Source organism: Acanthochromis polyacanthus, chromosome 11 (assembly GCF_021347895.1).
Source record: "Acanthochromis polyacanthus isolate Apoly-LR-REF ecotype Palm Island chromosome 11, KAUST_Apoly_ChrSc, whole genome shotgun sequence".
Taxonomy (NCBI): domain Eukaryota; kingdom Metazoa; phylum Chordata; class Actinopteri; family Pomacentridae; genus Acanthochromis; species Acanthochromis polyacanthus.
Window position 1 is genome coordinate 32348468 of NC_067123.1, and position 12045 is coordinate 32360512.

At 41.4% G+C, this 12045-nt stretch overlaps 1 protein-coding gene across 5 annotated transcripts in view; it reads right to left on the reverse strand.

The window, feature by feature from the left end:
• Positions 1–330: 330 nt before the first annotated feature.
• The window catches only part of runx1t1 (RUNX1 partner transcriptional co-repressor 1), a 68076-nt gene continuing 56361 nt past the window's right edge, over positions 331–12045 (reverse strand). For 2 of the 5 annotated variants that reach the window (XM_051955448.1, XM_022197817.2), the window contains exons 6-11: positions 11712–11974; positions 10989–11086; positions 9838–10033; positions 8466–8534; positions 5686–5918; positions 331–4689 (exon numbers count right to left, since the gene is read on the reverse strand). In XM_051955448.1, coding sequence (XP_051811408.1) covers positions 4369–4689; positions 5686–5918; positions 8466–8534; positions 9838–10033; positions 10989–11086; positions 11712–11974 — 1180 coding nt within the window. In that variant the 3' untranslated portion in view covers positions 331–4368. The remainder of the gene's footprint in view (positions 4690–5685; positions 5919–8465; positions 8535–9837; positions 10034–10988; positions 11087–11711; positions 11975–12045) is intronic. The other 3 variants (XM_051955450.1, XM_051955451.1, XM_051955449.1) reach the window with 3 other exon arrangements.

Sequence of the window (12045 nt, forward strand, 5' to 3'; positions counted from 1 at the left end):
CCACGGTGATGCATCTATTCTCTTGATGACTTCAGCTTTCAGTGAGTGATCCAGTTCAGCTGAGACAGAAGCCCATACAGCAAAAGGCAGGCGTCTGAATTCTTGGCGTACTGGTTTCACAGTTGGGTCAGTTTTCACTTTATGCACAAGTAAGTGCACAACCAATGTCAGGAGTGGAGGTGAAGGAGGCAAGCACAGGAGTAGTCTGGTTTGGAACAGGTGAAGCAGTAGTCAACACAGGAGCAAGCAACTCAGTAGTTCTGGTGCTGCTGTCCAGATTACTGTTAATATTGAACACTAATGCAGTAATGAAAGAACAGGAGTCTCAAGTCTCTGGGCAGGAATTAACATATTTATTACACCGTAAAGAGAACAACAATACCAGAATTATACTGCAAAGTTTCACAGACTGACAGACCATAGTTTACAGCCCAAAAAAGAATTAAAAATAAGAAACAAAAAGGAAAAAAAAATCAACAAGAAACCACAGTTCTGACATAGTAGACTGGAAAGCTCTCTAGAGGACACTGACCCTAAGCGATGGAAAGACCACTTAGTGTCAGCCTACCACTAACCTGTGGTTTTCATGTCTCAATTAAGTATTGCACAACAACTTCAAATTATTTGAGCTCTTTTTTTCACAATAAATTTTTCTCAAGAGAACGGAAAAACCCTCCCACCCCTGAAGTTCAACTCATTCCCCCAGATTAATGCTACAGCCTTCGCTGTTCACTGTTGGCCCCCACATTTCCCCCCCAATGTTTCTTGATAAGTAGGAAATTTCAATAAGATTTCCCCCTATTGTGAAAAACAGGCATGCCTAAATTCATAGCCTTAATGTTTTTTTATTTTAGTGTTTCTTTTTTTTTTTTTTACAAGCTTTGCCTTTCTCTCCCAGCTGACAAGTCGACAAGCGCTTCGGCATGTCTTCACAACAGGAGAGAGGAGAAAAGGGCGAAGGGTGGAGGGGAAAGAGGGAGGAAAAAGAGCAAGAGAAACATGTCTTATCTGTGACCTTAGCTTGCATCATCGAAATAGGAAATCGACAACACTTTTCTTTAAAATTAGCACAATTTTTTAAATCTGTTCAAACAATTCAAACTCTTGATGTACTCTAGAAACGCCACAGGCATAAAGGAACATAACAAAAGTTTTTTTTTTCAGGTTTTTTTTCTCATTTCTATTCATTTATGTTTCATTTACTTATGAGGTCTGCATTGTTACCAAGTAGTGATATGGTTTTGCAGCTGTATGAGCTTCGACTTTGGGTTTTTTATTTTCCTGTTCTCTTGTGCCCATTTGGTTTCGACTAGACCAGTATCAGCGCCGCGACTGATGCTCTTATCGTGCTGTAAGAGGTAGAGTGAGACTTGTTTGCTACCGAGGAATTTGTAGCAAAACACACATAGAGGAGGGAAGAAAGAAAAAGAAAAAATAGAGCTTCTCAAAGAATCATTGAGTGATAATGTTTGTCTTCGTTTTTTTTCTAAACCCAGATTTCGCCCTGATAATAATGAACACATATGTCATTTGTTGTATACCTTTAAATACACTAGTGTTAAAACAGCTTGGCTGTTTCTTCACAGCTTCTGAGAAGTCGCTCGAAGGGTGTCAGACACCTTTTTGGATTGTTTAACCCTTTAAAGTCAAGAATGCAGGTGTGTGTTTTATTTAGACAAGAAGGGAGAGATGAGGAAGTACAGAGGGAGTGAACTGCCCCGAAACCTTTGCGGGCCTCCACTTGTTCCTTGAGGTCAGAATTTGTAACGCGCTTCTGTGTAGCACCAAGGTGTTTGGGGTGAAGAGCCTTTGTGTGTGTCAGGATAAGTGCTCTCTTACTGCGAATGAGAGGTTTGTTTGATTTGAAGGTTTACAAGAAAGCTGCGACTGATTATCCCAAATATGGCGTCATTTGATGAAAATAAATATGAAAGAAAAAAACAATAAACTGCAAATGGTGTTGGAGTGAAAGCCCAGTCTCACATTCATCTCTTGGAATCACAAACTTAACTGCTTAAAGCTGAAATGGGCACTTAATCTGACATTTGTGTAACGAGAAAATGCACAAACAAGATCAAAAGGTGTCTCAAAACCTCCGTCAAAAAAGTTGTCAGTGTTCATGTCACATTAGTTATTATTGCTCCAGTTAAAATGTAACACTGCTGTGAGTTCCATTATGTTCAGTTCACACCTTCTCATTTCACAATGCAAGATGAGTGCTGCTGATTTACAGAAAGGATTAAATAAAAAAACAACTTAATGTTCTGTCACACGTTGTGAACAAAAACCGGCAGAAATAAATAACCGAATGTTTGAGTGGACAAACCTCTTTTCAGAAATTGTTTAAAATCAGGATTTTGGTCCTTGGTGTCAGTCTTTGGCTGTTTTTGGTGTTTTTTATGTTTAACTCTTGTGTTAATACTGTGTGTTACCTGGTGCTTTGCAGTGTTAAAGCTGTCAATCGGAGTCTACACCTCTGCATTTGGAAAGTTAGTTTGTTAGAATATTTTTTTTTTCGTATTTTGTACTTTTTTTGTTTGCTTTTCATTTTTTTTCTAAAAAATAACAAATATTTAACAAACGTTCAGTAATGTGCATGCACTGTCTGTAACTATTCAAACAGAAAAAAAGACATTATGGCTGCTTTTCTTAGCATGTTGAGTAGAAAAAAAATAATAAATGAATTTGGTGATTTTACATTTTTCCATCTCCCCCCAAATCCAAAGAATGTAAAAACAGATAATGCTAATACTACATACAAAATGAATTGATGGATTATGGCTCTATATGGACAACACAAGTATGCTGAAAAGAAGCATGCCGAAATAACCTCTGTGACAGTGCAAATACATTTATGTATGTCCCTTGTACAAAACATTTAGGTTAGCATTCCGCGCAACATGCTAGTTCTCAGAAAAGATCTGGGTCGGACTCAAGTAGCAGCTCTGAGATATAGCTTGTGTCTTTTCTTGAGGACAAAGGGAAGTAAAACTTATAGAACTACAAAGAATCTACCACTTACACACAGAATAGAAAAGCAGCTTGGAAAAAGATAACACTTCTTTTTTTTTTATCTCTTTTTGCACCAGCTAGAGAGAGAGAGGGAGAGAGAGAGAGAGAGAGAGAGAGAGAGAGTTATGAAGGACTTTAGAGTTGTGACCGGTTGAAGTACTATGCATTGTCACAATTGTCCAACACATATACAATAAATAACCATCGGTGACACCACAGGACAGAAGTCTTAAACACCATGACATCTACAGAAAACGAATAAGAACATGAAGAAAGATGAAAATGTTTTTTTTTTTTTTTCAAAGTTGAGACACAGAGGGGAGTGTCTGGGGCGAGTCTCCACACTGTAGGTTTCCAGCTCTGGGCGGCTGCTGTCCGGGTGATCTGACAGTCTCGCCGGTGGGATGACGACTTTCGTGACCCACCAAGCATACATGTGCGAACCTTATTCAGTACAATCTCCACATGTGCAGCGGGCAAAGTTTTGCATCCTGTCCAAGAATTCCTTCTTTTACATCCTTCAGGGAGACGGATTTGTATTTCCCAGCCCACTGACCTGGATATTATTACAAGTGAGAGGGAAATAACATTGGTTGAACAGCTGGCTCCGCTTGCAATCTGCTGCACATCTGCCCGTTTCATGGCGGTCTGTGGGCCAGAGATCCAGTCCATCCCTCTCCCCTCTCCACGCAGGAAACTAGTTTATTCTTCCGTCTGTGTGTCTTTTCAGGGTATTTAGATCAATATCTTTCTTTACAATGAGTATTGATGACTTCAGTCGTTCTGCTAGCTAGTTATGTTCCCTTGGTATGTTGTTTGGTAAAATGTCTGAGGTCGACTAGTCTCGTGTCCCAGGTACAGGAAGGAAATAAGCAGTAATTCAAGGATGAAAAATTTAAAAAAAAAAAAAAACACTGAAAAAGGGGAGGTCAGATATACTTGTCTTGAATTCACGGCTATCTCTGATCAGTCTCTTCGTATTTACAGGAGAAAATAAGATAAGCTACAATGACAACAACATTAACAACAACAGGTACAACGACAAACAGACAACAAGAATAGCAAGTGTAACAATAAAAGGATGTCAATATTTAAATTCATTCATTCAAAACAAAGAATATCTTTGTGTTTCTTTAAAGTCATGGCAAGTCAATATGACCTGATTATGGACCTCCTCTTCCTCCTTCTATGACTACGCTGCAAGATAGACAGAAGCATTGCCATCTCTTCCTGCTAGCCACGTTATCTTAGCATCTTTGCAAGGCAATGTAGACAGTCGTGCTGTTTGTCGGGTTGAGGGCTTGCTGTTACACCCGGGAGGCTTTTTTTTTGGCCTCCGACCTCTGCGTGAGTCTCTTAGCGCTGTGTGCCATCCAGGGCGGAGGAGGACGGGGTGCTGGGGGTGGATGAGCGAGGGGTAGCAGCGGGCGGGGTAGCAGCCGGACTCCCGGTTCCGCTGCTCGGGGTGCAGGCGGAGGAGCTGATGGGGGCAGGGGTCTCTGAACCTGGGACGCTTCCCTGCTGCTGGCTGCTCTGCTGCTGCTGGGCCTGCAGGGTCTGACCGCAGACATGGTGGTGCTTCTCCCAGTCCTTATGCTGGCAGAAGGAGCCGCAGTAGCGCGCCGTGTTGCAGCCGCTGCACGTCTCGCTGGCTTTACGGCCACAGTTCCAGCAGCTCTGACACACAGATAGACACAAAGTCAGCTAATGCAAAGAAAAAAATCTCACTGCAGAGGAATTCACAATCAGATAGAAAATGATGCAACTGAGGTGATGAACTTCCGACTACTCAAACTTTAATTAGGAGCCTTGCTTATCTTATTTGACACAGAAAAATAATTACATGTCTGTGACCACAAGATGCCACATCAAACCCAGAACTTGCAAATACAATGTGAAGATAAGCAGCAGAAATCGGTGCAGCAGCCTGCACATCATGAAACAAGCCTCTGCTTTTACATTTAGCACTTAAGCTCAAAACAGACCACAGACAGATCAAAAACCCATCTCTTATTACACTTAGGGCCTCTTATATATCTTGGAAACCACAGGGAGAGCACGTCAGGGCGGCTGCATATCCACAGGAAACAGAAGAACAAAGTTATAAACAGCCTCTGAAAGTTCTCCTCTGGGGCGCTTGTGTCTCATAAACATCGCTGCTGCAATTAATGTCAGATGTGAGACATATTTCCCTCTCACTTAACTGATTAAATGACAAGGTCTCCGATGATGATTAGCAAATGAAAGCTCCTTTCCTTATTTCCTCATGGCTGAATTGGGAACACGCCTCTAAACATCCTAGCTATTCTGTTGGAAAAAAAAAAAGACGAAGGAGGAAAGCGGGTAATGACTGCTTGATTGTCCTTATTTTACTTTATTTTGCGCTCTCTCCCACTATCTCATGACGGGAAGATAGCTCAATTAAAGCTGCGAATAATCAGCAATATTTTTCTTTAAAGATAACGTACAATAATATGGTAATAAAATACAACAGAAGCTTCTTTGAAAAAGAGAATCCTATCATCTGTGTCATTTTTGAAGTCACTGGAACAGCTGGCATCAAAAGTATAGTCACAGTGGCAACAAAGAAAGATGCAATATCAAAACTACCAAATAAGAGACGACACAGACAGTTTGATTGCGTGTTTTGATAGATGGAGGACGTGTTGCTACCTCGCTGGAGTCCTCCTGCTGGTTGATGATGGACAGCGCATCCTCGGCCGCCTGACGCTTGGCCTCGGCTACCGTGCGCTCCATCTTGGCCCGCTCGCTGCTGATCATCTCGTGAGCCTTTCGCTCGGCCTCTGACACGGCTTTCTGCAGCTCTGACATGGCCTGCCGCTTCACCTCATTCACCGCCTCTTCTGGAAAGAGTGTGGACACAGAGGAAGTCAAGCCTCCCGCACCTGCAATGTAGGGCGCATTGTATCACCCTGCCGTTGACGCTTTGATTTCAATGAGAACAGTCATAAACAGTCATGCTTTTACTCTGGTTAGGACATCACATTTGTGTTCATAAAAATCTCTTACAACTGAGGCAAATTAGCAGTAAAAAACTGATTCACATTGTGATCATGTCTGACATAAAGTGGTGTTTCTCTATCGTGAAACCACGTTAGCTACAGTTTGTTAGGAACACATTTTGATATGCATTTGCAAAAGAACCCCACATTGTCTGAAAGTCTCATGTGACAATAATAGCATCCGAGATTGTGCAAATCAAAACAGTTTCATCTGCTAAATCATTAACACATCTAGAAGACATAAACTACAAATGTGACGCAACATCTGACAGAATTTAGAGTTCTGAAGATGGTGAGAATTATTTTGTACAGCTAAGAAAATGACTGTAGCTACTGAGCTGGTGTTTTATTCTGAAAAATGAACTAAACCTCAAATGTTGTTAATATAGAATATTTTCCCTCAAGACTCTACAGTTGTTTAGCTCATTAAACTATTCAGGCGTTCAGAAATTCATAATTAATCAGTTGTGTGTACATGCATCTATTACGAGAATCTTACATAAAGGACTGTGTCATGTTTAATCAGTTTTAATGCTCTAATAAGTCAGTATGTGAAGGTTTAACACAGAGAAATCCCATTTGAAGATGCACAAACAGAAAAAACTATATATTCTACTTTGAATCGGACAAAAATGTCCTCAAGACAGCAGCACGAGCCAATTAATCCCAGGTAATCACTCTCAAAATGTGCCTCTGAGCTGGAGCAACGTGTTATTTTATTCTTGTTTTGAGGAATGAATAACCTTTCTATGTGGGTGTTAAGCGGTGGAATTCCTACTGAACGTCAAAGCAAAAGGAGGGCTTTTTGTTTGCTCCCATCAAGCCTGTAACTTGACTAATTGTGTATGCAAATCAGGCAATTTATATTTAAATTATGCATTTCCATTGTGATCCCAGAGGCCCATGCAGTGCGGGGAAGTGGGAAACCGGTAGGACACCGTGCAAGGTGCTTGAATATTTATCACCAACTGTAAACATTTTGCCCATTTCAAACAGATGTATTCACGGCTGCACTCCATTGTGTTAATATCCTATTTTGCAATCCTCCTTGGGTCACATTTAAATCAGCCTCTCTTCAGCCAGAGCATAAGCGGCTGAAGTGAAAAGGATAACGGAAATACTGAGAAGAAGGCAGGTCGAATGGAAAATAGCAGGCCCCATTTATTCTACAGACAAAAGAAAAATACTGCTCTAGGCCCCATAAATATGCTTTACTTTACTTCATTTCCTTTGTACATATTACTCTTGTATTACAAATGTAAAATCTGTTTTCAATATCAGGACAGAATGCCTGCTTTTAAAAAGACAGCGAGACTTGCTTTCCATTGTGATTGAGCAAAATTTTTAAATCAGGGTGGTTTTGTCTTTAACCTACTGCGCTGCCCGAAGTCATGGAAATTGCCCCGGTGCCTTGTGATATATGCCTTGTGCATGGAATTGTGATTACACACCAAATGCCTTAGATGGAAGATCGATCAAAGCCGGTGAGGGGAAAGAGAGTACTGGAGAGCAGGCAGAGTCCCGATGGTGATACTCAATTCAATTTAAATGCATATTACTTGTTCTGAGTATCTCACACATCATGCTTGGTCAAGCAAGGGGACAATTTCTTTTCTCCGAGGGGTTTAAAAGACAGATATACTGTATCTCTGATGGTGAATACAAAGTGGATTCCTCTAGCACTGAACCCTCAGTGCAATTTTTTTTTTCAGGACAGTGATAATGGTGATTGCAGCTGCGCTCGCGAGTTTAAAGAATGCTGTTTGTGCATGCTAAAGTTGTTAAAACAATAAATTATTTTTAATACTTGGTCTTAACTGCAACTACAAATTTCCCACTACAATTTTGTTAAGTAGAATAGCTGCAATCGTCTGTCGTTATGGGGATAACAAGAGCGCCAAAAGCAAAAAGATCCCGAATCTTGCAGCTGACGTTTAACAGCAGAACCAGTGGACCAGCTGTAAAAGCTACTTATGCCCCTTATATGACTGCAGCAATAAAACCGTTGTAAGGCTGACATCACATTTGGAGAGTGGTGGTGAAACTCTTATTTTTTCACATCCCACTGTATCATGATTTGTAAGAGAGGCAGACTCAAACTACACTGGTGAATGAAGTTTAAAGGAGCACCTCTCATCCACTTCCAGCTGTGAGTTATCTTGGTGTAAAAGACCTCCCCCACTATGAAACCCACTACCTCATATTTCAGCTCATGATATTTTGACCACCTCTGAAATTTCAAGCCGTAGCTGATCTGAGTAGCTGTGACTTTTCATTCTAATTTACAAGGCCAACAGTACGTTTTTCCTTCCTGGTTCAATATTTCAGGAAACTAACTTTTACGTCCATTGCAAGTCGAAGCTGTTATTCATGCCATGAAAAGTCCTACAAACTGCAGAGAGATAAACACAAAGAGAGAGTGCTGCTCACCGGCTTTCTTCCAGATCTCTTCAGGAACGTAGCCGGACACTGGCCGGTGCAGCAGCTCTCTGTGGATTTCTGTGGGAGACACAAACACATAGCCATGGAAACCAAAGATCAACCAGCGTTTGGCAAGACATAGAGCAAAAGAAATGCTGAAGAAATCAGCACGAAGCTGAGCCTTTTTGGTTCCTACGATGTTTTCATCCAAAGAGTTGAGAAATAAAGATAAGCATCCATTTTTATCTTTTATTATTTTTGTCACATCTAGTAAACTAGAGAGATATAAAAGGGTTTAAGGAGACAGTACAGTCGAGCTATAGGTATAATTATGATAACTTAGAGTTACCATGTGATATAGAATAGTGTTATTATATACAAGCTAAGGGGTGTAGAAGCCCTTCAATAATAGCCCTAAAACTACCTTAAAAGAAATGGAGAAATAGCATCACTTTCATGTACTGTAGCATAAAAACCAACCAAGTAAGAAGATTTTATGTGCCTGAACCCCCAAACCTGTTGGCGGGTTTGAAGGTATGCTGTCCTTTAACAAAGTTACAGAAAGTATCACAGAGTATACAAATTGTGACATTTTCTCAAATTCACTTTATTCTACATGTCTCATTCAAAAATGAGCAAACTTCAGCAAAGAACAAAAAGTTCTGCTCTTCTTGGCACAACCGTGAAATCAGTCACATGGCATCAATTCAGAGAGTTTTCAGGTGAACTGCAGGCTGTGTTTACACGCCACATAGAGGAGACAAGTGTGAAAACAACTCAAAATTGTAAGTAGTAAAATATCTATAGGATGTAGAGTCACCATAGTTTTTAGTGTTGATAACAACTGTGGACATTTGGGAAAATGTTGTCCATGTTTATTCCATTATTTTTATTTTTTTGTAAAGTAAATAAAGAAATGTAATGTTTTCTTCTTCATGATTTGTGGCAGCATAACTGTTGAAGATTGCACAAAGATATTATTGAGTTCTCTCTACTGAAAAGTGAAAAATTGAATGTGAGAAAACAACAACAAACTGCTTGGAGTTCAAGGGGTTAAAGCTAATAGTTTTAGATCTGATTGCTTTATTAGTGATGTAAAAACTTCAGATTTAAAAGAGTTCAATAAGGGTCAGATTGCAAAGCAGTATACATCAGTTAAAACCCTAAACGTGTGGTAGGAGATAGACTGAGCAAACAGGTAGAGTAAATGTTTCAAACAATTAGATGCCACAGATGTTGTGTTGAATATATAAAGCCATTAAAAAAGAATAAAGTTAGCAGAAATTCCTCTGAGAACAGAAGACAAGTCGTCTTCAATTGTGAAAACCAGGTGTTACATACAAGCTAATAATACCTCTAATACATGTGTATGATTTCTCACCTGATGTTGCGTTCTCCTGTGCTGCGGGGCTCTGCTGCCTAGACTGCCCGCTAGCAGCTCCCTTCTTCAGCTCCTCAGCATCACTGTATCGTCGGATCCAGTAGTTGAGCTCCTCACGGTCGGCCTCCTGGCACCGCCGCAGTACCGTCAGCGAGCGCCTCGTTTTCTCCACCATGTCCATGATGCAGTTCAGCAGCTGGGAGCAACAAGGAGCAGACACAGCGCTGAGTTTACACATAGGCAGGACGGATGGGTTGATTTAAATTCAGCAAGGGTGTAGCTGTGACGGTGGGGATTCTAAATTAAAGCTAACATCTGCCGCGCTATTTTAGCAGGTCTTTATTGTATTCATCTGCGCGGTGGAGTGTGGGTGCGGAATAGAAGGTGTACAGCTCTGAAACACATTTGCACTGTTGAAATGTTGATTAGGTTGGTGAAGTTGCACCTCTCCCGGTGACGTGTTACTCTTAATAATATATTTGCATTCACATAATGTGACTGGTTGGATACATTTTCAGTGCATACTAACAAAAAGGAGGTGAAATAGCATCAGGAATGTGACACTAGATGTTTGGTGGTATCACTGGTTGGGGGCGGCTGTGCTCAGGTGGTAGAGTCGTCCAGTGATCCAAGGGTTGGCGGTTCAATTCCCGCTCTGTCCTAGCCATGTGCTGCTCTCACACTGGTATGTGAATGTTGGTGGATTGGCAGCCACGCTTCCGTCAGTCTACCCCAGGGCAGCTGTAGCTACAAATATAACTTACCACCACCAGAGTGAGAATGTGTGAGTGAATGAGTAAGTGCTATATAAATCTAATCCATTATTATTATTATTTCAAATAGTTTCAACCTGTGGGAAATTGCAGACAGCAGCTTTAAAGAGACTAAATTAACAAAATTAAGGGTAAACATGCAGTTGACAACTTGTATTTTCACTGTATGCTTGGAAACACATTTACATGCAAGCATGCACATACAAGTACAGAAAAACACTGACTGTTTCACTCGACATATTTGAAAACATTTTCTTGCAATATATCTTAGGAATATTTACAGCACAATGTGTTAGACAGCAATCTTAATATGAAATGATAACAATCTCTGTGACTTACAGAGACAGAAACTGTAGAGTAATAAAAAAATGTTATTACTTTTCTTACATGGTCAAGGTGCTTCCACTCCTCAGCCCATTCTCTGTCGGTCAGCCGGTGGTCGATCACTTCCTCCTGCCTGGTCCCCGTGTGCATACCTGTAAGACAGAAAGACAAACACACGGACGGACAGACAGATAGACAAATAAGTGGACAGATAGAGAGATAAACAAAGAGCAGGTCAGTATGACACCGCGGATCGATCGGTGTTCCATCACTCCGTTTTCATCTGTCTTTTATTTGGTCCCACTCACCCTCCATCCATTTTCTCTCTCCATATCTCTCTGCCACCCCGAGGGCAGGACTCAAATGACTGAGCTTCTAGTCCAGTAAACATCCATCACAGGGCGAGACATAGTAAATGTCTCTGCTATATTTAGAACAGAGCCAAAGTCGTCATTACGGCTTCATCAAGGCTCGGCCCGTGCAGAAAAATGTGTCTAATACACATTGTGCCTCTATGGAGCTCTCATACATCTCACAGCGCATAACTTATTTCAGACATCAGGCTCCAGCGGCCTCGGCTTCAGTCTCTGCTCTCTGAGGCAGCAGGATGGTTTTTGTGGTCAAAGAAACCTACCAGCAATGACTGATGATTCTTATTGTTCTAATTACTAATCTTGGTGGTATATAATGGATGTAACTGTATGAAAAATGTATTCAGTTTTCTCTTGGAGACACACACATGCTCGTGTACCCACAACATCCTCCCCACATCCTCACCGATGGGCCTGGCTCTCTCCCGGATCTCCCGATGGTTGGAGGCAGGGTGTCTGTAGGTGTCCCGGTAGTGATGGGCGATGGCCATGTCGTCTAGCCTGTAGTGCTGCGGGGGGAGAGGGCCCGGGTGAGGCAGGCCGTTGGGCTGGTAGGAGAGCCCATTGGACGGGCTGAAACGCTGGGCGGGGCTTATGGTGCAGGGCCGTTTGCTGGGGTGGACGTCGGGATGCAGGGAACCATCTCGCTCGAAGCCGTTCTCTTTGGTTCTGAGAGTGAGACGCAGACGTTTAGACAGTTTGTTCAGAAAAAAAAACCTTTACAAACCTTCAGCTGAATT